General features: G+C 40.8%; 1 protein-coding gene across 1 annotated transcript in view; it reads left to right on the forward strand.

Moving 5' to 3' along the window:
* cadps2 (Ca++-dependent secretion activator 2) overlaps positions 1-26,713 on the forward strand; it is a 347,960-nt gene that overhangs the window by 82,705 nt on the left and 238,542 nt on the right. Inside the window, exons 4-6 of the mRNA XM_047345888.1 lie at positions 24,385-24,465; positions 24,781-25,014; positions 26,126-26,247. Coding sequence (XP_047201844.1) covers positions 24,385-24,465; positions 24,781-25,014; positions 26,126-26,247 — 437 coding nt within the window. The remainder of the gene's footprint in view (positions 1-24,384; positions 24,466-24,780; positions 25,015-26,125; positions 26,248-26,713) is intronic.

Raw genomic sequence — 26,713 nt, forward strand, 5'->3', positions numbered from 1 at the left:
CACAGACAGTATTTCATTCTACTTAACTTTGCATATGATCGGTGATCGTATGGCTTCCTTGGATCCAGTTGAATTTTTCAGCGCGCTTTGTTCCCCTCTTATCCTGATGGTCACCGGTGTGGAAGAGAAAGACTTGTGGGAAGGTGGGGGTTTTATGCGGGCAGTGGTATCATGGGAAGTCCTCTGTTACCCCCTCCTTCCCCCTTCTGAAGTTGTGCTGAAAGTCTTGTTAAATGCAATTTATTTTGAAAGTTCCAGAAATATCTGTACCGGAGTTTAATGTTGAAATCCATGGCTGTAGGTCCCAACACCAGGCATGTCTCCAGACCTAAACCGTACAACGCATCTTTGGGGCATCCTCAAACGGAAGGTGGAGGACTGCAAGGTCTCTAGCATCCACTAGCTCCGTGATGTCATGGAGGAATGGAAGAGGATTCCAGTGGCAACCTGTGAAGAGCAAGTGAATTTCATGTCTAGGAGAGTTAAGACTGCTGGAAAATAATTGCGGCCACCCAAAATATTGTCACTTTGGGCACAATTTGGACATGTGTTACTGTGGGTTGCACTCACTTTTGTTGTCGTGCTGGGCTACCATACCACATTTTCTCAAAGGTCAGGTTGGAGAAATTTTTGATGAGTGGAACTGTGACCCAATTATATAATTTATCAACATGTTTCCTTTGTAGCATCTTATCTCCAAGTATAGATTGAATATCCTTGGGTAGTTGGAGTGTCTGAAATATAATTCTAGCTATATTCTTCTCCCAAATAAAAGCACAAAGAGACCTGTCCTGTTTCCTAAATTGTTTAGTTGGTATCATGATGGGTAACGCTGATCCAGTTAAAATAGTCAAGGTAACACATTCATCCTAATAGCAGTGTTGTCAGGATCCTTTTAATATAGGACATGTTGTACCAGTTATCATTGAAGTTTTCATTGAAGGTGAATTATTGTAAATTAAACAGAAAAGGTTTACAATAATTTGACTTTGTTGAAATGTTTTGTTTGGAGTTTAAATAAAAGATGGAGAGAAACAGTTTTTTGCTTAAAAACAATATTTTGCTGAAGCAGATAATACATTTTGTGATATTTAGAGAAAAATCTAAATTTCTGCTCATTCCATCTGAATAAAGTTGTTTTTAAACTCAGGGAAACCATGTTTACTAAATATGCTTCTTTTCTCACCTACATAAATGATCTTTTTAAATGTTACACTCTTACATTTCTAAATAGCAAACTGGTTTAAAGTTGATTTTCTTCAGTGTTAGTGAAATGGTAAGATTCTAAAAATACATTTACTTATTTTAATTATGCTGAGGGCTTTGCAAACCTTTGATTAAAATGGATTCTTCAAATATGTTCTATATCTGTTTGCTGCCTAAAAAGCTCAGCTTCTATTTCTCCTCCACGTTGTTTAGATTATACAGTAGTTTAAACCACACCATATTTTATCATGTATTTGTCTTGTCACTTTATTTTTTTCTTTATTTTTAATTGGTAGTCTCCTGTATTTTATTCATCCATGCATTCACTTAGTATATTTTAAGTAGTTTGTCTATTTAGAAGGGCAGGGCGATATGGCCTAAAATGAATATCATGACATTGAGCAGTTCACCTCAGTAACGATAAATTAACGGTAACACTAACCTAACCACTACCAGCCGGACCCACCATTGCAAACCTCCCCACTCCCCGAGCTGAACCTTGTCGCCACAGTCTTTTGTTCAACATCGAATGAGCTGCTCCTCTCCCACATCGACGAGCTCTACTGCGCTTCAATATTTTAAATTTCCTCCATTTTCTCAACGTCACCATCTCTTTCACTTCTTGTCGCAGACTCATTGGGGTGGAGTCACGTGACTACAAACTGTTCACATATCCTAGCATCTTAATGGGACATGAGCATAGCCGACAAAAAAAAGCTTTTCTTTTCTTTTTTTTAAATACCGAAATTACCGACATAGGCAAAATGACGTCGGTTATTGTTGTAAATTTCGGAGTTGGTAAATTTTCAGTTTGTCGCCCTGCCCTACTATTTAGCCACATTGTTAAAAGAAATTTGTAAAAAAAAAAGATCTGAAGCCAAAAAAGTCTGCCTCCTAGTCAGAGGTGTTGGAAATGTCCACATTTCTTGTTTTTTGGCATTTTATAATGTTAGAATTTTTTTTCCCTCCTTGTGTTTTTTGGCATTTTATAATGTTATAATTTTTTTCCCCTCCTTGAACTACCACCTTAACGTGGTGGAGGGGTTTGAGTTCTCAAATGATCCTAGAGGCTATGTTGTCTGGGGCTTAAATGCCCCTGGTAGGGTTTCCCATGGCAAAGAGGCTATGGGTGATGGGTCAGACAAAGAGTGGTTCAGACATCTCCATGAGGGCTATTACAATGAGGCCTCTGACGCGCCTGGTACGGCAGAGCCTGGGTCCCACCCTGGAGCCAGGCCTGGGTTCGAGACTCGTCTGCGAGTGCCTAGTGGCTGGGTTAGTCCTCACGGACCAAATGAGAGACACAAGGCCATCTCCCAGTGGGCCCACCACCTGCAGGGGGAACCATTAGGGACCGGTGCAAAGAGGATCAGACAGCGGACAAAGGTGGAGACCTTGACGACCCAATCTCCAGATGTTTAAACTGGGACAAGGGACGTGAAATGTCACCTCCTTGGGGGGAAGGAGCCTGAGCTTGTGCGGGAGGTTGGGAAATATCGGATATAAATAGTTGGGCTTACCTCCATGTACACCGTGGACTCTGGAACCCAGCTCCTTGAGAGAGGCTGGACTCTCTTCTTCTCTGGATTGGTTAATGGGGAGAGGCAGCAGGCTGGGGTGGATTTGCTTGTTGGCCCCCAGCTCAGTCGTCTTCTGTTGGGGTTTACCCCAGTGGATGAAAGGGTCGCTTTCGGGTACTCCATCATTCTGCTGGGGGACTTCAACCTCAACTAGGGACATTATCGGGCGGAAGAAGGAGTACTTCGAGGACCTCCTCCATCCTGCCGTCATGCATTCCATGGTGAAAGCAGAGACTGAGGACTCCGAGGTGGTTAAAAAGGTCAATGGTGGCAAGGCTTCGGGGGTGGATAAGATCCGCCCGGAGTACCTCAAGTCTCTGGATGCTGTAGGGCTGTCGTGGCTGACATGTGGTTGGACCACTTCAGGTTCTTAGGAACCACCATCTCTGAGGACCTGAGATGGTCTTCGCACATAGACACTGTTCGAAAGAAGGCCCAGCAGAGACTGTACTTCCTGAGGCAACTCAAGAAGTTCAACCTTCCACAGGAGCTGTTGGTCATCTTCTACACTGCCATCATTCAGTCTGTCCTGTCTTCATCCATCTCAGTGTGGTTTGGCTCATCCACAAAACAGGACAGGTCCAGACTGCAACGAATAATCAGGACTGCAGAGAGAATAATCAGAGCTGACCTTCCCTCCATCCAGGACTTATACAGGTCTAGGGTCAAGAAAAGAGCTGCCAAAATCTCTGCAGACCCCACACACCCTGCACATAAACTGTTTAGAGTTTTACCTTCAGGCTGCCGCTACAGAGCACTGTTTACTAAAACCACAAAGACACAAAGACAGTTTCTTCCCCCAGGCTGTTTCTCTGATGAACATTCAATAGAGTACAGAACAACAGCATACAGATGTTGCAAATGCACCTTTTCTATTAGATATGTGTATATTGTACATTGTAAATTGTAAATTTGTATATTCTGTAATTCAAAAACAGAACAAAAGAGCAAAGTTTACAGGAGTCAAATTCCATGTTTGTACGCACGAACTTGGCAATAAAGCTGATTCTGATTCTGATTCTGATTCCTCTTCAACATTGCGTTGCGGTCAGGGACAGTGCCTCTGGACTGGCAGATCCGGGTGGTGGTCCCCCTTCATAAGAAGGGGGACTTTGCCTCCCTTGTAAGGGCTATGCCAGGGTATTGGAGAGGAGATCCAGGCCAATAGTTGAACCTCAGCTTCAGGAGGAGCAGTGTGGTTTTCATCCCAGCCGTGGAACAGTGGACCAGCTCTACACCCTCTACAGGGTGTTCGAGGGCAGTGCTGCCCTTAGTCAATGGTTGGATGGACCAATAGATTTTGTCTGTTCTTTTTGCAGATGACATTGTCCTGCTGGCCCCCTCTAGCCAAGACCTACGTCATGCACTGGGGCTGTTCGCAACCAAGTGTGAAGTGGCTGGGATGAGGATCAGCTCCTCCAAGTTCGAGGCCATGGTTCTTGACTGGAAAAGGGTGGCTTGCCCTCGGTCTGTTGTGGTCTGAGCTGGATAAAACCCATCTACGCTGACTCTATGGAGATAGCAGCACAGCTCAGCAGTTACTGCAGCAATAGCAGGAAGCATTTTTCCTCTGCTACACTCACCTGTGCTCCGATGACTTGGGAAAACAGTATTTTATTATCTGTGTGAAGACAAAGCAAAGCCCGGATGAAAATCACATATGGGAATACTGGAAACTTTCTACAGGATGGGACTACTGCTTAGATGCTGACTAACAGCTACCAGCAGGGTTGCTCTGATATCTGTGTATTTTAAATTATACCTATAGATATCCATAAGAAGTAGTTTCTGAACACATTATCTGCATGTTCCTTCTTCCATGAACATGTTCTCCTTAACTGCCATATTTACAGCCCCTCAGAATAACCTTTAGGATAATGACCAAAGCAGGCCGACAGCCCTGGTCTGAAGAATTGTTCTGGACTCTTCAGGTGCCGCATGTGTGCAAATAACTATTTTTAAGTCTTTTATTATTATTATTATTATTATTATAATTGACAAGTTAGATGGAGAGATTAAAAGTGCAGTGATTTTTTTCAAATACATTAGAAACAAATCAAATTGTTTTTAAGTAAAAAAGTGAAATCTAATGTAATTTTGGGGCTTAATGCATCTTTTTAACAGACATGCACATGGTTGGACAATGAGGTTACCAAACCAGTACACCATTCCAAAAGTTGAAACAGATTCAATAAAGAAAAAATTAAATTTTTTTAAGAATTATTGATCCATTCAATTTTCTTAGAAAAAACAGCCTCTGGTTGCCCTTCTTACAGAGGGCCCATGATAGTGCCCAAATACAGGGTTTGGACAATGAAACTGAAACACCTGGTTTTAGACCACAATAATTTATTAGTATGGTGTAGGGCCTCCTTTTGCAGCCAATACAGCGTCAATTCGTCTTGGGAATGACATATACAGGTCCTGCACAGTGGTCAGAGGGATTTTAAGCCATTCTTCTTGCAGTATAGTGGCCAGGTCACTACGTGATACTGGTGGAGGAAAACGTTTCCTGACTCACTCCTCCACAACAACCCAAAGTGGCTCAGTAATATTTAGATCTGGTGACTGTACAGGCCATGGGAGATGTTCAACTTCACTTTCATGTTCATCAAACCAATCTTTCACCAGTCTTGCTGTGTGTATTGGTGCATTGCCATCCTGATACACGGCACCGCCTTCAGGATACAATGTTTGAACCATTGGATGCACATGGTCCTCAAGAATGGTTCGGCAGTCCTTGGCAGTGACGCTCCCATAGAGCACATGTATTGGGCCAAGGTAATGCATTGATATGGCAGCCCAAACCATCATTGACCCACCCCCATGCTTCACTCTGAGTATGCAACAGTCTGGGTGGTACGCTTCTTTGGGGCTTCTCCACACTGTAACTCTCTCGGATGTGGGGAAAACAGTAAAGGTGGACTCATCAGAGAACAATACATGTTTCACATTGTCCACAGCCCAAGAATTGCGCTCCTTGCACCATTGAAACCGACGTTTGGCATTGGCATGAGTGACCAAAGGTTTGGCTATAGCAGCCCGGCCGTGTATATTAACCCTGTGGAGCTCCCGACAGACAGTTCTGGTGGAAACAGGAGAGTTGAGGTGCACATTTAATTCTGCCGTGGTTTTATGTTTTTTGGATACAATCCGGGTTAGCACCCGAACTTCCCTTTCAAACAGCTTCCTCTTGCGTCCACAGTTAATCCTGTTGGATGTGGTTCGTCCTTCTTGGTGGTATGCTGACATTACCCTGGATACCGTGGCTCTTGATACATCACAAAGCCTTGCTGTCTTGGTTACAGATGCGCCAGCAAGACGTGCACCAACAACTTGTCCTCTTTTGAACTCTGGTATGTCACCCATAATGTTGTGTGCATTTCAATATTTTGAGCAAAACTGTGCTCTTACCCTGCTCTTACTGGTGCAATGTGCAATCAATGAAGACTGGGTACTGTTGGGACCCACAGCCATGGATTTCAACATTAAACTCCGGTACGGACTTTTCTGGAACTTTCAAAATAAAGTGCATTAACCTTCTTCCGGCACAGCCAGGAAACGGGACGCCGCTACCCAAATAAAAGCACAGCTGTTGCTACATCCGCCCTCTTCCACCGGTGATCATCAGGATAGGGGAGACAAGCGCACTGATGTCTCTTTGCTGGCAAACAGACATAAACTCTTCAACTGGATCCAAGGAAGCCATACGATCATCGATCATATGCAAAGATAAGTACGAATGAAATACTGTCTGTGTATCCGGTATTTTCATTCATGAATGGGGAAATTAAGGTGTAAGAGTTGCTTACTTTTTCCTCTGAGGTCTGTGAAGCAAATTGTCCCAGAGAAGTTCCCTACAGAGACGCGCGGTCTCTATGAAGCCGAGTGGAGCGGTCTCCCAGTCTAGAAGGAAGACAACAGAGACCTCATCACCGTGCAGTGGCGTTGGCGGACAACGAGCTGTTCTTCATCCACAGCTGGAGGTTAGCGGGAAGCTAACCCTTTTGTCCACAGAACGAATGCACCTTCTGATCGGGAGAAGCTGAGGTTAGCGGGAAACTAACCATTTGTTCACTGTGGATACCTTCTTCAAACTTCGTCTTTTGGACAACATTCCTCACCACAGTTCAGTGGTTAGGTTTGGGCAGATTAACAGTTAGGATGAAATGATCTAAACGTTTTTCATTTTATGAAGTTTTGTTTGTGTGAAACTCGGCTATCTTAGTGCTAGCAGGCTATCTGCAGCACACGTGCCGGTTTGTGTTCTTTGTATGTTTTTAAAGTTAAGACAAACTTTATTTAAAGGGTGATTTTAAACAGAACATTGATCATAACGCGCCGTCCGCGCTTATGCATTTTAACCCTTATATTAACCCTGGTATTTTAAAGGTAAGTGTTTGTTTCTGGTGCTAAGCTATCCACTTCTTTGTTTGCTCAACTGCTAACCGGTAAGAACACGTGCTTGCTTGCTTGCTACTAAAGAGTATTTAACAGAAAGGTTGTTAGTTTTCAAGCTAGTGAATAATATTTGATAACTAAGTAAATACCATTAAGCCCCCATTTCTCCAGAAAGATTTGGCTCTTTTCCAAAATACTTAATAATATTTCTTCAAATATTATTTCAATAAATAAAGGCAGCTAATTAGACACCGTTGAAATGGTTATCTAGAAGGTTGGTTTTATTCAGCAGATCATTATTTAAATCATTATTTTATTAAAATAATATTTTATCTGATGTTGCATTGTGAGTGGTTGTCTAAACGTTTGCTGATTATTGCTTAAGTTGGTTCCAAGACTAACTTAACTTCATTTCCAGATCCTTCAAAATAATTCTTGGTTCTCAAACATAAACATTGCATGGTAATGTTGCATCACTCTTTTGGTCATGATTTTCAATCATCTTTTTAATCAACTTGTTTATATTGTACATAGCCCATTAGTTTTTGTTATTTTTTAATTCTGCTTGGTAGTTTAGTTGGATTGTTTTAGCATAGTAAAGAGTTTGTTGATTGAAACATGTTTGACTTTGAGTTGACTTATTTTTGTTAATACATTCTTGTATTTTAAGAAATTGTGTGAATTCATTCCATATATGTGCAGAGTTTATGCTGTTCAATAATGTCAGAGCTCGTCTCACACCTTTTTATTTTGTCCTAATACCATCGCCTTACTGGGCTGGTATTCACAGGACAACCCTTAACAGACCGAAATATTATTTGATAAAATATTAAAATATTAATATTAAATAATATTCTCAGATTCATAATTCCAACAGTACCATGCTGGTCCAATTTAGCCATGAAACCTCCCACACTAAAATGACAGGTGATTCAGTTTCATTGTCCAACCCCTCTAAGTGTCTTCTTTTATGAGATCAGGCTTATTTAGAAAACATACTCCAGGTCTAACTATGCCTATGTTGTCACACTAAGTCTTTTTTAATAACACTTGTTGTTGGTATAAAGTTTTTATTATAAACCCACATATTTTACAAATGGTTGCCTAATGTTGGTATTTTGTAGAAAAATTTTCTTTTCTTTGGTTTTATTTTATATCCAAAGAGGGTGCTGAATAATGTGGGTATAATTGTATCGGGCTTAGTAAAGGCTTGTAGGCCGTCAGCTACGTACAGGCTAATTTTGTACTCACACTACCTGCCGGTGGTTGGGGTCTCTGCTTGCTGGTGTACTTGTGGCTCTCGGTGTCTGGTGCTGGGTGCTTTGGTGTTGGCTGGCTCACTCCCTGTTTGCCTTTGCCTGGACCCCTGGGCTTTGTCGGGCCTCTGCTTGGGGAGTGATGTGTCCCAGTGTCTCCGGTCTCTGGGTTCATGGCTGGATCTGCTTGGGCGTAGATGGCTGCTGGCGGGGCTTGTAAGCTCGTAATTTAAAAAATAAAGAGAATAGAATGATGGATAAGAAAATGAAAGGAAAGTTGGACTGAAAACTTAACTAATAATGTTTAGATGACACATTCAAAGGCAACAAATAAGTTTTTAATCTTGATTTGAAGCAACTTAGGGTTTCAGCGCTTTTAGTTTTCTGGGAGTTTATTCCAGATTAGTGGAGCATAAGAACTAAAAGCTGCTTCTCCATGTTTGGTTCTGGTTCTGGGTATGCAGAGTAGATTTGAGCCAAACGTCCTGAGATGTCTGGGTGGTTGATACACTGACAACAACTCTGTAATGTATTTTGGTGCTAAGCCATTCAGTGATTTATAGACTAACAGAAGTATTTTAAATTCTATTCTCTGAGCTACAGGGAGCCAGTGTAGGGACTTTAGAACCTGAGTGATGTGCTCCACTTTCTTAGTTCTAGTGAGGACACAGGCAGCAGCGTTCTGGATCAACTGCAGCTGTCTGATCGACTATATAGGCAGACCTGTGAAGACACAGTTGCAGTAATCAATTCTACTAAAAATGAACGCATGAATTAGTTTTTCAAGGTCCTGCTGAGACATTAGTCCTTTAATCCTGGAGACGTTCTTTAGGTGATAGAAGGCCGACCTTGTAACTATCTTTATGTGGCTCTGAAGGTTCAGGTCTGAGTCCATCACTACAACCAGATTTCGAACCTGATTGGTGGTTTCTAGCTGAAGAAAATTTTGGCACATCCATGCATTGATTTCTTCTTAGCATTTACCCAGCGCTTGAATGGGTTCATATTCACCTGTTGACATCGTAACGTATAGCTGTGTGTCGACTACATAGTTATGATAACTTGCATTGTTGTTTATTATAATCTGAGTTAGGGGGAGCATGTAAATATTGAATAGGAGGGGCCCTCACATGGACCCTTGGGGAATGACACGTGATTTTTGTGCTCTCTGATGTAAAGTTACATACTGACACAAAAAAGTTCCTGTCCTTCACGTAAGATTTAAACCAATCCAGCGCTGAACTAGAAAGGCCGACCCAGTTTTCCAGGTGCTCTAATAAAATGGTGTGATCCACAGTGTCGAATGTTGCACTAAGGTCCAATAATACCAGCACTGTGGTTCTTCCACAGTCTGCATTTATACGCATGTCATTGAACACCTTGACAAGAGCAGTCTCTGTACTGTGGTGAGCATGGAAGCCGGACTGGAAGATATCGAAGCGGTTGGTCATTGTTAGGAAGTTGTTTAACTGTTGAAACATACCTTTTTCAATAATCTTGCTGATGAAGGGGAGGTTTGAGATAAGCCTGTAGTTCTGTAGTAGCAGCTTGTCCAAGTTGCTCTTTTTCAACAGAGGTTTGATAATTGCTGTTTTTAGGGCCTGGTGGAAAACACCTGACAAAAGGGACGTGTTTATGATTTGTTATGATTATTTACTGAATAGAAGAGATTAGATGTGAGACGTCTGGCTCCCGACTTGTTCAAACAGAAACCATCTTGCTTGAAGAGGTATCTTTTTTCCCCAAAAATATTGAAATTGTCGATGAAGTTCACAGATGTAGTAGCACATACTTTTTTCAACCATTTATTAATCATCAGAAGTCTTGAAAAAATCTCATCTCCACAGAAAATCGGTGCAAAGGGTACTCTGAGAAACACCTGATATTGAGACCTCCAACAATATTCAGCAGACGAGTGAAATCCTCCTTCAATCCTTCTGATTTTTTCTCAGCCACGCCATCCATGGCACCACAGTGTATGATAAGGTTTTCTAGAGTCGGGCACTTTTCTGTGATTGCCCAAATATTCTCTGAGATATCGAACACCACATTACTGGTACCAATCATAACTTCTGTGTTTTTCCTGTTGCAGATGTTTTTAATCTTTTTAATCTCATCCACAGCTGTGTTGTCCACTATTAGGGTCCTTGAGGGTGCTTTTTCTCTGGAAGACTGTTTAGAATGAAGATTGTTCTCAACCTTTTATTGTTCTCAGAAGAAGTATCATTTTCCTGGTTTTCATTCTGTAGTGGGGCAAATCTGTTTTGGAGGGGAAATTCCATTATTTTCAGCTGTCTCACTCCTATCAGTTGTGACAGCAGCTCGCTGTCGAAGCCTCCTTTTCCCACGGGAAACTGGGGCATTTCTCTGTAATTCTGGCCATTCTAATTTATTTAATTGCTGAGATCTTCCAGTGAGTCGTCCACCTTTCCAGGGGGGTCTGCCGGTAGGTTTATTCTCAGTGTTCTTCTGAGTCGTTTACCTGGCTGTCACTGTTTGGGATCACTCGCAGAGTTCAATCATCGCTGTAACCCATATTCAGCTCCACATTCACTTCTAGTTTATGGATTTTCATTTCCAAAACAGCCAATTTCTGTAAATGTTTGTCGAAGTCCTCTGTGGTTAAGGAAGGCATCTTAGCTGGCGTCAACTTGTCCTTCTTTCGGGTTTGATTATAAAAACATCGAAGTCCTTTAGAAAAGAATAAAAAGAATAATAATCCTTGGGAGTCGCTGGTAAGAAGTAGTTATAGTCCAATATTTCCGTAATTTTGGCTAAGAGATAAAAAGTTAGGAGTAAAAGAATGCAATCAAGTAGGGAGCTTAGAAGAAAAGTGAGAAGTGGAGGCGTAAGAAAGATATAGATATAGAAGACAAGACTTATAAACATGAATGATAAATTAAAACTCTTTACAGTCTTAAATGACAAAAACTGCCCTATGAAAGAAATGAATTAGAAACATACAGGTCCTTCTCAAAATATTAGCATATTGTGATAAAGTTAATTATTTTCCATAATGTCATGATGAAAATTTAACATTCATATATTTTAGATTCATTGCACACTAACTGAAATATTTCAGGTCTTTTATTGTCTTAATACGGATGATTTTGGCATACAGCTCATGAAAACCCAAAATTCCTATTTTACAAAATTAGCATATTTAATCCGACCAATAAAAGAAAAGTGTTTTTAATACAAAAAACATCAACCTTCAAATAATCATGTACAGTTATGCACTCAATACTTGGTCGGGAATCCTTTGGCAGAAATTACTGCTTCAATGCGGCTTGGCATGGAGGCAATCAGCCTGTGGCACTGCTGAGGTCTTATGGAGGCCCAGGATGCTTTGATAGCGGCCTTTAGCTCATCCAGAGTGTTGGGTCTTGAGTCTCTCAACGTTCTCTTCACAATATCCCACAGATTCTCTATGGGGTTCAGGTCAGGAGAGTTGGCAGGCCAATTGAGCACAGTGATACCATGGTCAGTAAACCATTTACCAGTGGTTTTGGCACTGCGAGCAGGTGCCAGGTCGTGCTGAAAAATGAAATCTTCATCTCCATAAAGCTTTTCAGCAGATGGAAGCATGAAGTGCTCCAAAATCTCCTGATAGCTAGCTGCATTGACCCTGCCCTTGATAAAACACAGTGGACCAACACCAGCAGCTGACACGGCACCCCAGACCATCACTGACTGTGGGTACTTGACACTGGACTTCTGGCATTTTGGCATTTCCTTCTCCCCAGTCTTCCTCCAGACTCTGGCACCTTGATTTCTGAATGACATGCAGAATTTGCTTTCATCCGAAAAAAGTACTTTGGACCACTGAGCAACAGTCCATTGCTGCTTCTCTGTAGCCCAGGTCTGGGGAATGCGGCACCTGTAGCCCATTTCCTGCACACACCTGTGCACGGTGGCTCTGGATGTTTCTACTCCAGACTCAGTCCACTGCTTCCGCAGGTCCCCCAAGGTCTGGAATCGGCCCTTCTCCAAAATCTTCCTTAGGGTCCTGTCACCTCTTCTCGTTGTGCAGCGTTTTCTGCCACACTTTTTCCTTCCCACAGACTTCCCACTGAGGTGCCTTGATACAGCACTCTGGGAACAGCCTATTCGTTCTGAAATTTCTTTCTGTGTCTTACCCTCTTGCTTGAGGGTGTCAATAGTGGCCTTCTGGACAGCAGTCAGGTCGGCAGTCTTACCCATGATTGGGGTTTTGAGTGATGAACCAGGCTGGGAGTTTTAAAGGCCCCAGGAATCTTTTGCAGGTGTTTAGAGTTAACTCGTTGATTAAGATGATTTGGTTCATAGCTCGTTTAGAGACCCTTTTAATGATATGCTAATTTTGTGAGATAGAAATTTTGGGTTTTCATGAGCTGTATGCCAAAATCATCCGTATTAAGACAATGAAATACCTGAAATATTTCAGTTAGTGTGCAATGAATCTAAAATATATGAATGTTAAATTTTCATCATGACATTATGGAAAATAACGAACTTTATCAAAATATGCTAATATTTTGAGAAGGACCTGTAAATACACTGACCAGCCTTGGATCACAAAAGTATTATAAAATTTAAGTAAAAGGAAAAACACTCTGTACAGAAAGTTCTTAAGACTGAAAACCAAAGAATCAGAAAATAAATACAAGACATGTCAAATTATGGATAATGTTTCAAAAGATTCCTGGTCATATAAGAAATTTAGCAACAAGCTAGCACTTTTTAGGATTATGAATCTGAGAATATTATAGATGCGTTTCAGGAGGACAATGTCATCACGCACGCTACCTTGCTACCGCCATGTTGAGTACCGAACGCTAAGCTCCGTGGCGCTTTCTCTCAGACCAGAATGGATCGTTCTCATTTAAATCCCCACGAACTTAAACGATACAATGAAAAAATCGCTGTTATTGGATGCGATCCATACGAAGTTCCTGCAGACTGTTTTCAACACCTTTCATCAACTGACAGGCTTCCAGATTTTTCCTTCCACGACTTATACATATATCTGATACACAACCCGTCTTCATACACCGGGGAAAGTCTGAAAGCTTTTAAAAGCACGGATGCCTATCGATATTTCACGGCTGGCTGGGTCATTGACCCGAAAATATGGTATCAGAAGAACAAAAAAATATTCTTGTGTAAAGCAAAGGTAAGTCGTGTTCTACTGATCTTTATGCTTGATGTAAACAGCGGTTAACACTGTTAGCATTGCAAAGGGGTAAGCTAGGATCATTTAAATCATCCACTGAAACATAGAGCAGGACTAATGAGCAATGTAAGAGTGATGTTAAGTTCCTAAATAAACAATTTTGAAATTTCAAGGGGTGGGTGAACGAACATCAAGCTCCTGACTGTTGCAAAAAAAATCACGTAGGTGGGGGGGGGGGGGGGGGGGGGGTTCCGAGTACCTGAGGTTAATGTTGTACTTGTCCCAAGAAAGTTAAAGTCTCACACTCATCTTGATAAGTATTTTCTAGTTCTACTTTACTAATAGATCACATTCTTTAACTTCAGGTGAATCACTCTCAGGCCATAAATGCCATACCCACACAACCCTGGGTTGTTGTCAGAGAGGATGGGACAGTGCTAATGGCTCACTGCACCTGTAAAGCAGGATTGGGTGAAGCATGCTCCCATGCAGCTGCACTGATGTATGCACTACTGGCAGCAGTCAATGTCAAAGATGGACAGTCCAGCACTCAGAAGGCCTGGGTCATTCCAGGCAAAACATCTCAAATCCAGTATGAGGAACTGAGCAAAATATCAATGACCAAGAAGAATAAATCAAAATCCACTGCACTGCCCAGCATTCCTGTCCCTTCAGAGGATGAATACATGAGGTACTTCCAACAGCTGCACGAGTGTGATGTCCAGGAAGGAAATCCCAACGGAACGGCTATTTTGTCTGTCATCGCGGGTCACTCTGACAAATACATACCAAAGACTGTCCAACTGAACTTGCCACAACCTCTGACAAGTCTCTTCTCGAATGCAAGATTACAAGCAGATTTATCATCACTACTGGTAGAGAGTGAAAAGGTCTTTGATGATCTTCAGCTAACGGAAAAAGAGGTATGTACATTGGCTGTCTAATTCTTCACTAAATTTGTAAAGCACTTCCTTATTTTTTATATTATTGGTATACTCAATAAGATTACTACACTTTTGGTAAAAGCTTCTGGTAAATGCATATTGGGTAAGTACTGGTATTAAGTATACTATTTGTACTTTGCTTAACACAAGGGTCCGCAACCTAAGGCTCCAAAGCCACAAGTGGCTTTTTGGATGTTCCACAGTGGGCCTTGGTAACAATGGCTAAAAATAAAAAAGAACCAACTAATGTTTTCTTTTTTCCTGAAGACCTTTTTAAAAAAACGACTTTTTACTTAAAAGGTCATGTAACATTTGTGGCTCTAAACGAGTGTTATTTAGCTGGGCCGAGGGCAAATTTGGATCGTAAAGGTTGCAGACCCCTGGCTTAACACTAATATAAACAGATGTATCAACATTAAAAACTGCATTTAACTAACCTTCAGTGTTCAAAACATCTTGCAGTCATTTTTAGTAGAAAAGGCAACTAGAGAACAGTCAGCCAGCAAGGTGTGGTTTGAGCAAAGAGCAGGCAGAGTCACAGCATCGGTCTTCCATGAGGCAGGCAGAACGGACAGTGCCATATCCTTGATTAAAAAGATTTGTTACCCTTGATCCTGTCAGGTTTCTACTGAGGCAGTGAGGTAAAGACAGAAGTGCATATGGAAAGGCTACATAACCAACCAGGTTTACCCAGGGTTGGTTTTTAATTAATTTTTAAGGGATATTGCAGAGTAAAAAAAGTTATTATCATTACACTTCAAAGACTTAAGTGATGCAAGCTCAAGATAAGATCCCAGTCCTAACACTTCCACTATTTAATTTCTGTTCTGTCGAAAAGTCAGGTAATTACAGAGTTAGATAATGTATACAATGTATAATTAGATCATGTTTGCATAACTGCTAATGCACAGGTTTTAGATGTGAAGTAGTATACTCTAGGTTGTGATTGTTGTAAGTAGGAGTCAATCTAATTCATGTGTAACATCATTTTTCTAGATGGGGAAATCTAAATGAGCCAGTAGCAAGGATACATTACATCAAAGCGTTGCAAGATCATCACACAGATTTCCAGGTGACAACAGCAGGCCTCATCATCAACACATCTTTGCCATGGATCGGTGCATCGCCAGATGGGATCATTACATGTGTCTGCCATGGTAAAGGTGTGCTTGAAATAAAATGTCCCTTTACCCTCAAAAATAGCTCTCTTGCCAACAGCTGTAACACTGACACAAACTTCTGCAAATCACAAATACATGTCACAAGTTCAAGCCCACATGCATATTGCAGGTGTACAGTATTGTGACTTTGTTGTGTGGAGTCCCACTGAAATGTTTATACAACGCATTCAGTTTGATGACGTGTTCTTCAGTGAGACATACAGCAGAGTAATGCAGTTCATCAAAACTAGACTTCTGCCAGAACCTTTGGGAAAGTACTACACGGTACCATGCACAGTGGTCTCCCCAATCTCAGAGAAACAGCCACATTCAGGATGCTACTGTGGTGAACCACAGGGAGCTCCAGAGGATGTAGTCATCCGCGCATCAAAACTATGCAAGCGAGGACACTTTCACAGGTCTTGCTTGCAGATGACAAGGGTTCCAAAAGTGTGGAAATGTTATGAATGCAGGAAGATAAAGCCAAACTGAGGAACTACACTGTTATGCAACAGACATTGTACAAAGCTAACATAACAAAAATATATTCAATAATATTTAGCCTAAGGTTTTGTTTCCTTTTGTTCTGATGCCAGAGTTTTCCACTTATAAACACGGTGTCATTCCAGTAATCCCACTTCGAGTTATTTTCCAACTAAGTCGAAATACCTTATTAAGGTACTGCAATTGTCTTGTGATCTTTTAAAGTTGTGTTTAACCTGCCTTCTTTATTCCCTATTGTTCTTATTCTAATAATATGCTTGAAATAAAATCTACACTGAGGAGAGGGACAAGCATAGATGAGGAGGGAAGAGTAGGAGAGGAAGGAAGGGAAGAAGAAGGGCAGTGGGAGAGGAGGGATATTCTAATTCCAATTCTGTTATTTTGATGTACTGTAACAAGATAATTGGAATTAGAATATTCAACCTCTCTTCCTGCCTCTCTCCTTCCCTTCCTTCCTCTCCTCCTTACTATCCTCTTTCCATCTCTTCTTTCAGTGTATATTTCATTTCAAGTAGAACTACTGCAAATAAAATCTACATTGTGAGGAGAGGAAGATGAGGATGTGGGATGATTTTCTTGTCTTGTTTTTAATCCTGTCTTAATTTTGTGCGTTATTAAAATCACAATTGAAAAATGGTGACATGTTTCTCATGTTTCTCTTCAGTAGTAAACCTTTAAAACATTTAATATTGTAATAATGAAACAAGTATATTGTTTGATCAACAAAAGTCAGATTTATTTTAAAATGAAATACTTTGTGGGTTGGGATGTTTAATTCTGCATGTCATTGTGAATATCTCAAAGCAGTCAATAATACTAGTGCAAGTTTTTAAGTTTTTTGTGTAACACATGGGAAGACTAATTAAAATCTAATCTCTGCTTGGCCACCTTATAATATTACACAACCGGAAATACATAACATTCAGTGTGTTGTTGAAAACCCTAGTAGCAGCTGATGTTGATGTATGAAAACAATGACCTAGGAAAAAAAGTGGTAAATTCATTCTCAAGCGCATTAATGTTAGTAAAAACTGCTGAAAAGGTGACAAACATGACTTAACATTAAGTAATGGTGATATAAAAGAGAATACAACAATCAATTTACAGTAAGAAGGCAGGCCAGTTAACTTATTGACTTTCTCATCTTTGCCTTGGAAACTTTCTTTACTGAATGTTAATGAATCTACTTCACCCTTGAGTTTACAGATTTCAGTCCTTCATCTCATACATTCTTCATTGAGTCTTTTAATTGTGACTTGGCAAGAAGCATTGGTACAGGAACCATCCATCGCCAATCCAACCTCTTGTCTGTCCTCTGCTTTTCCTGTCTCTCCTCTGTCAGCATCAATCACTGCTCGTTTTCTTTTTAGAGCCTGAGTGTGTTCATACCTGGCCATCCTGCTGGTCATTGCCATCCACCTCCTGTCTGTCCTCTGCTTTTCCTGTCTCTCCTCTGTCAGCATCAATCACCGCTCTTTTTCTTTTTAGAGCCTGAGTGTGTTCAAACCTGGCCATTTGATAAATCCTCTTTCGTTTGTTTGGAGAACTTAGATGAGGAAATATTGTTGGCACGTAGTCTGGGCATAGTGGGTTTTGGCTTTTTGCACCTGATGAGACAAAGGTTTCAGTTAATGTAACTAGGTCTGTGTCCAAAGCAGCTACAATGAAGAAACCAGAGAAATGAAACATCTTGCTAGGTTAATCTAAGATCAGCACAATATATCATCAAGCTTATTAGCTTCTATTGCTGTATATTTTAGTCATTATGTTGCGTAAGTTCAATTGAATGGAATGTAAAAATACTACATTAATCTCAAAGATCCTGCTGTAGACAGATATCTAAGCTAACAACTGCAATCTCTGAAGCTAAATATTCAGATCTTCATATCAAATGCATTTGTTGCACACGGTGTCTAATCAGTTTCATTCTAATCACTTAATTGTCTGAAAAATATGTTCAAGACATTAAATCCAGTTGGCAGTAGCTTGAGCTAGCCCTCCTGACGTGCTTTGAAACTCACATGATACAAAATGTGCACTGCACAGACGGCTACTTGCACTCGGCGTCCAGTTAGCCCTCCTGATCGCTGACAGCCATCTCTGACGACGTTCTTCCTCTTTCGGTAAGCAATAAAAGGAAATATTTGGGTCACCTTTCTTATTATCACACCCAACTGCACAACACACGGACGGCATCTTCGACGACCGGGGCACCAAAGAAGGTACTCAATATGGCGGCGGCTAGAGTTCGGTGAGCGTGTGACGTCAGCTGCAAGGCATCTATTTATTATTTAATATTAATATTTTTATATTTTATTTCGGTCTGTTAAGGGTTATCCAGTGAATACCAGCCCAGTAAGGCGATGGTATTAGGACAAAATACAAAGGTGTGAGACGAGCTCTGACATTATTGAACAGCAAAACTCTGCACACACATGGAATGAATTCACACAATTTCTTAAAATACAAGAATGTATTAACAAAAATAAGTCAACTCAAAGTCAAACATATTTCAATCAACAAACTCTTTACTATGCTAAAACAATCCAACTAAACTACCAAGCAGAATTAAAGAATAACGAAGACTAATGGTTTATGTACAATATAAACAAGTTGATTAAAGATGATTGAAAACCATGACCAAAAGAGTGATGCGACATTACCATGTAATATTTATGTTTGAGAACCAAGGATTATCTTGATGAATCTGGAAATGAAGTTAAGTTAGTCTTGGAACTAACTTAGGCAATAATCAGCATACCTTTAGGCCCCTATAAACCCTTCACAATGCAAGATCAGGTAAAATATTATTTTAATAAAATAATGTTTTAAATACTGATCTGCTGAATAAAACCAACCTTCTGGATGACCATTTCTCAACGGTGTCTAATTAACTGCCTTTATTTATTAAAATAATATTTAAAGAAATATTATTAAGAGAATATTTTGGAAAAGAGCCACATCTTTCTGGAGAAATGGGGCTTAATGGTGTTTACTTAGTTATTAAATTTAGTAAAATGATGTTAGGGACACGTTATTTACTGGATTGAAAACTAACCTTTCTGGGTAAATATTATTTGGCAGCAAGCACGTGTCCTTAGCAGTTAGCAGTTGAAGCTAACAAAGGAGGCTGATAGCTTAGCACCAGAATCAAACACACACCTCTAAAAATACCGTCAATAAAAGGGTTAAAATGTATAAGGGCGGACAGTGCGTTTTTGCCGATCTTCTGTTTAAAATCACCCTTCAAGTAAAATTTGTCTGAACTTTAAAAACATACAAACAAAGAACACAACCTGAGCACGTGTGCAGCAGATAACTTCATAAAAATGAAAAACGTTTAGATCATTTCAATCGAAATCCTTACTATTACCCTCTGCCCAAACACCGAACCTCATGAACCATGCTGAGGAGTTGTCCGGGCGACGACGAAGTTTGAAGAGAGCTCTGTGAACAATGGATTATCTTCCAGCTGACCTCCGGAGCAGTGGCTGGGCGGCCGCTCTGTTGGCCGACCAAACTGCACGTTACCACGGTGATGCTGCTCCTGTTGTCCTTCTCTCAGGCAGGGAAAACCACTTCACTCTGCTTGTAGAGGACTTCTCTGGGACAGTTTGCTTCTGCATGCCTCAGAGAGAAAGTAAGCAATGCTTATACCTTAATTTACCCCTTTTTATGAATGAATACCGGGTTCTTTCAACAGTAATTCATCAGTGCTTAACTTAGTGCATATGATCGATGATCATATGACTCCCTTGGATCCAGTTTGAAGAGTTTGTCTGTTTGCCAGCAAAGTGACATTATCACGCTTCCCTCCCCTATCCCCATGATCACTGGCGTGGAAGAGATCGGCTTGTTGGAGAGGGGTGCTCTTATACAGACAGTGGCATTATGGGAACTCTGCTGTTACAGTTTTCTTGGCTGTGCCAGAAGTAGGTTAATGCAATTTATTTTGAAAGTTCCAGAAACGTTTGTACCGGAGTTTAATGTTGAAATCCATGGTTGGGTCCCAACACACTGCTGTTAACACACCAAACAATTCATGCTAATAGCTATCTATATCATCAATGGTACACTGATAACCACTCTCTGCTGCAAAGTAAATATTTTACATGTTTTAATATGTTTATAACCACCTTTTTCTGTAAAGAGCATACTAATGTGGGTTTTATCTTCATTGTGAAAAATGGCTAACCTCACCTGAAGGAGGGCTGCTGCTGTCATGTTGCAGCTCAGTTATCTTCAAGCCAAATTAAGCAGCTTCTTCTCTGTAAAAGACCTCTTTCAGTGGTGTGATTTGAAAATCTGAATGAAAAGGGGTTGTGTTTTTAATGGACCCAGTTGGACTCTGGATTGTCACAAACCAAATCATGTTTATCTTTGAAGTGACCTGCAGTCACAAAGCTGCCAGCTCCCCATCTGTCCGTATGGCTAAAATCCATCTGTTTTCCATTTTTTATCTACTGGAAATCATTCACATGACAAAAGTGAACTGTTCTTCTTATATACAGGGGTGAAAGTAGTTTTAAATTCTTGCCGGTACTTAGGGGCCCTTTAGAGGGGGGCTGGGAAGGCACTTGTGGCATATATATATATATATATATGTGTGTGTGTGTGTGTGTGTGTGTATTAATTGCTACTCTCATCTGTGGCCCCCTCGAGATCTCTCTCTCTCAGGAAAGTCCAAACTCAAACTAATTAAAACATATCAATATTTTACTTTACTGTAGGCTGTCTGTATAAGGCAGAAATTAGAATCACTTGACAATGTAGAATATATATATTTGTTTCAATTGTTAAAGAACTGCCATGTATGAAACGATAATAAACCATTTTCTGATGCATAACTTTTCATCTTCAGTTTCCGTCTTTTCTTTTGAACAAAGAAGTTATTATTCTCTGCATTGTGGTCAAGTTTTGATTTCATTTAAATAAAAAAACAACGGTTGTTTTTCGCAGTCTTTATTTAAAAGTCTGTAGATGGTAAGTGATTTATTGTTTGTCCTGTCCTAATGCAAGTGGCGTTTTTTTATGTCTGTGCACCACCTGTGTAAAGTCTCCCAGTCCATTAAATCGAACGCACCAATCTCCTTGGAAACCGTTCTGTTTTGGAGGTGAGCGCGCATACGCTCTCGTGTAGCGTATGTGAAATCTCTGGTCATAAGCGGTGTTTTCGAGCTGTACTGTGTTGTTGTAATTCAGCAAAATACACTGCTCAAATAACACTCAATAACACATCCTAGATCTGAATGAATGAAATATTCTCATTGAATACTTTGTTCTGTACAAAGTTGAATCTGTTGACAACAAAATCACACACTTTATTATCAATGGAAATCAAATGTATTAACCAATGGAGGCCTGGATTTGGAAAAATTACAAAATGTAATGTCCTTAAAACTAGTCAAAATGAGGCTCAGTATTGTGTGTGGTCTCCACGTGCCTGTATGACCTCGCTACAACGCCTGGGCATGCTCCGGATGAGACGGTGGATGGTCTCCTGTAGGATCTCCTCCCAGACTTTGACTAAAGCATCCGCCATCTCCTGGACAGTCTGTGGTGCAACGTGACATTGGTGGATGGAGCGAGACATGATGTCCCAGATGTGCTCAATCGGATTCAGGTCTGGGGAACGGGTGGACCTGTCCATAGCTTCAATGTCTTCATCTTGCAGGAACTGCTGACACACTCCAGCCACATGAGGTCTAGCATTGTCCTGCATTAGGAGGAACCCAGGGCCAACTGCACCAGCATATGGTCTCACAAGGGGTCTGAGGATCTCATCTCGGTAACTAATGGCAGTCAGGCTACCTCTGGCGAGCTCATGGAGGGCCATGAGGCCCTCCAAAGAAATGCCATCCCACACCATTAATGACCCACTGCCAAACCGCTCATGCTGAAGGATGTTGCAGGCAGCAGATCGCTCTCCACGGTGTCTCCAGACTCTGTCACGTCTGTCACATGTGCTCAGTGTGAACCTGCTTTCATCTGTGATGAGCACAGGGCGCCAGTGGCGAATTTGCCAATCCTGGTGTTCTCTGGCAAATGCCAAGTGTCCTGCACGGTGTTGGGCTGTGAGCACAACCCCCATTTGTGGACGTCAGGCCCTCATACCATCCTCATGGAGTCGGTTTCTAACTGTTTGTGCAGACACATGCACATTTGTGGCCTGCTGGAGGTCATTTTGCAGGGCTCTGGCAGTGCTCCTCCTGTTCCTCCTTGCACAAAGGCGGAGGTAGCGGTCCTGCTGCTGGGTTGTTGCCTTCCTATGGCCACCTCCACGTATCCTGGTGTACTGGCCTGTCTCCTGGTAACACCTCCAGGATCTGGACACTACGCTGACAGACACAGCAAACCTTCTTGCCACAGCTCTCATTGATGTGCCATCCTGGATGAGCTGCACTACCTGAGCCACTTGTGTGGGTTGTAGAGTCCGTCTCATGCTACCACGAGTGTGAAAACACCACCAACATTCAAAAGTGACCAAAACATCAGCCAGAAAGCATAGGTACTGAGAAGTGGTCTGTGGTCCCCACCTGCAGAACCACTCCTTTATTGAGTGTGTCTTGCTAATCGCCAAAGATTTCCCCTTGTTGTCTATTCCATTTGCACAACAGCATGTGAAATTGATTGTCAATCAGTGTTGCTTCCTAAGTGGACAGTTTGATTTCACAGAAGTTTGATTTACTCGGAGTTATATTGTGTTGTTTAAGTGTTCCCTTTATTTTTTTGAGCAGTGTAACATGAAACACAACGAGTTACTCTCCCTTTGCTTTTAACTGGGGTATTTAGCAGCGAGCAGACAGACATTAAACGTAGTGGTGCACGTTTTGAAGGCTGGTCTCTCGCCTCGAGCTCCGAGGGGAGAGAAGCAAAGCAAGAGCATTGAGGCTCCAGCATAGCAGAACAGTTCAGAAACTAAGTCATGTGTTAGACTGCCTATTGGTAGCGGATCTTCTTTGTGTGCTCGTGAGTTTATGAAGCTGTAACTGGTTCTGGATGACGGCTTCATAGCAGACAGCCGTTGCTGTCTCCACTCTACATAACTGCCCTTGGTTTTTATTTACCTCTTTATATCTTCCTGAAAGCATACAAGTATGTTTTCTTCAGAATATTCTTGTTTTATTATCTTTTAATTTTATTCTTGCTCAGTAATCAGCCATTTAAAATGTTCAAAATAACTTTTATGTTCATTGATATAAAAAAAATACTAAATAAACTATGTTGATGACAAATACCACTTAATTTATTGGTAAAAGTGTTAACAACTTAAACACTAACATAATATCTTTCTGAACCAAGTTTAAATCCATTTATTTGTTGAGCATAATAAATAAACCATATATTAACATCAGATAGAATCTGACTGAATTATATATAGTGCAATAACGATGGGCCGGGAGACATGTGACCTCCCCTGGTCTAGCGAGCCTCGACCGCCCCGGTCAGCTGACAGCTGGCGAGGCAAGCTGGCTATTAACATCTCCAAACATGTCGGAGCACTTTTGTAATTAAGTGATATCTTGGTCAACAGGTTGGTCAACTGAACAGATATTTCAGTTTTACACTGCTACACTCACCTAAAAACATTTTAAAAGTTAAATTTGTTTAACAGAAAATGTAATATATCCAGTTTTATTCACAGCTTCTCTCTCTCCTCTGCCATTGCTACTTCCATTTGAACAATGCACTATGACCCGCAATTATCTGTGAAATAGAGTGGGCCACACGGGACCTATCCTTCAGATCTAGGGAAAAGGACACATTTGTCGGCCGCCTTTGGAGGACTCTTCAAATTTGGACAATCTTAGTGGTCTCGCTATGACGTAATCGGCCTAAAATGCGGCCTTCGAAAGAAGCAGCCCCTGAATTTGTGCACAACCAAAGCTCATTTTGGCATAGTACCGTGTCAAAGTGCCTTCTTTACCACCGCCAAAGTCCCATTTAATAGCCTACACCACCCTCTGCTGGTTGTCTTGGGTAATACATTGCATAGTGTTCTGCTCAGGCCAAGATACCTGAAGGGGCGGGCCTGGCCCCCCAGGCCCCAGTGCCGGGTCTGGTCCCACATATTGAAAAGAGAAACTATACTGCCTCATCTGCCTCTAAAATATGGATGTTTTTTATCTTTTAGACAGCACTCTAAGTCTTTTCTGTTTAATTTTTATTATTTTACAGCTTGACAATGTGGATGAACAAGCTGCACAGATCCGCAGGGAGCTGGACGGGAGGTTACAGCTGGCTGAGAAGATTGTCAGGGTGAGAGTTAGTTTATTTGGTAATGTGTTGAGCTTGTGCATTTTGTTTTTTTGTGAAATTGTGAAACTATTTTTTTTACATAGTGAAAAATATCTGACCAGCAGACTTTTCAAGTCATAGCCATAAAATATATTTAAACTCTCAAATGCTATTTATGGCACAACATCAGTGTTTTAAAAGAGTCACACATTTGAAATTGGCTGCTCATAAATACTTTAGTGTTGTACCAGTAAAGCTCAGTGTTTGTATATGTTTTGGATGTGTTGATTAAGAATATGTCAAATGGAGGACAACTTTTCTCTCTATATCTTGCAGGAAAAGAAATACCCAAAGTTTGTCTCTGCTGACATGGAGGCTTTGCACATTGAAGAGTTAAGTTCTTCTGTCAACTTGCTGATGGCTAACTTGGAAAGTCTGCCTGTGTCTAAAGGAGTTCCAGACTTCAAGCAGAAGCTTAAACGCTCCTCCATGAATAACTCTTTCTTGGATATAGGGGACGAAGGAGACAACCTGTCCAAATCGAACATTGTGCTGTCCTTTAATTTAGAGGTTAGTTAACAGTGCAGGATATTCACAGTATCTTGCAACTAGAAACTAATATTGATTTTGTTTTGTTTTTTTGAAAAAATAATGCAAAGTAGCACATCTTGGACAGTGGAATTAAAATTACATGGTTTTATATTTCTTATAAATTAAAGTGTGGAGTGCATTTGTAGTTAGCCCCCTTTACTCTGATACCGTTACATGAACTCCAGTGCAACCAATTGACTTTGAATATGAAAACAATAGTAAATGGAGTATAAATACAGTTGCAGAGATCCACAGCTTTGGTGAGAGATTAGAATGGCAGGGCAATCATTAGTCATATACCCCACAAATTTAGCTATTACAGAAGATTGACAAGAGACAGCAAAGAAAAGTCCTTTTTGCAGTTGTGCCAAAATCCATGTATGGGGTGCAATAAATGTGTGGAAGAAGGTTCTCTGGTTAGATTAGATCAAAATCGGAAAAAAATGGCTTACATACACGACACTATGTGGTTGATAATCCTAAATACTCAATTCCCAATGTAAAACATGGTAGTGGCACTTTAAAGCTGTGGGGATGTTTTTTTTCAGCAGGGACAGGAAAGAGTTTATGGGAAAATGGATGGAGGTAAATCCAGAACAATCCTGGAGGAAAACCTGTTAGGTGCTGCAGACAACTAGAGACTGGGGTGGAGGTTCACCATCCAGCAGATTAGTGACCCTAAACATATAGGCAGAGATGCATTGAAATGGTTTAGATCAAACCAAATGTTTGTGTTGGAATAGTCCAGTCAAAGTCTAAACCTACACCGAGCTAAAAATCTGTGGCAAGACTTGAAAACTGTGGTTGGCTGTTTTACAAAGAAGAATGAGCAAACATTTCAGTCTGTGGATGTACAATAGCTGGTAGTGACAAACCCCAAACCTGCAGCTGAGACTGCAAGGACGTTTTTTTAAGTCTATCTCATAAAATCCCTATAAAATACATTGATGATTTTGGTTTTAATTGGACAAACTGTGAAAAATCCGGTGTGGTATGATATTCCTAGTCAACAAAAAGGTACTTTTTAAAAATGTTGTCTGACAATTGATCTCAAGAATAATATTTTGGTATCCTCTGATGTCTGTTCCAGGTTGTTATTGTTGAGGTCCAGGGGCTGAAGTCAGTTGCTCCAAATCGAATTGTTTACTGCACCATGGAGGTGGACGGGGGAGAAAAGCTGCAGACTGACCAAGCAGAAGCCTCAAAACCACAGTGAGTTCAGCTCATAGCTTTTTGCTCAACAACTGTAAATAATCTGTTTAAGAGTAAAAACAGACAGAAATGGTATCTGTGCATGCTGTGTTGTGAACGAGTAGATTCTCTAGACTAGCTTATTGTGAGGTCATTTTTGGCTATCCTCCTAAGCCACAGGTGGCCAACTATGTTCTCCAGACCATATGTCCTGCAGGTTCTAGATGTTTGTGTGGATTTACAACCTCTTCAGGGTATCAGTACAGTAATTATTTATGATCAGGTGAATTGAGACGAAAGAAGAGTATGTCCAGACCAAGGTTTTAATAGTTTTGCAATTTTCATTAGTTTTCATTTTTTATTTAGTTTTGACTTCACATTTTAAATTTAATTTTTGTTTTAATTAGTTTTTAGCATTTGTTTGCTAGTTTAGTTTTTCATTTTTGAAAATGCTTAGTTTCAGTTTAGTTTTTATTAGTTTCAGTTA

Source organism: Girardinichthys multiradiatus, chromosome 2, assembly GCF_021462225.1.
Source record: "Girardinichthys multiradiatus isolate DD_20200921_A chromosome 2, DD_fGirMul_XY1, whole genome shotgun sequence".
Classification (NCBI taxonomy): Eukaryota; Metazoa; Chordata; class Actinopteri; order Cyprinodontiformes; family Goodeidae; genus Girardinichthys; species Girardinichthys multiradiatus.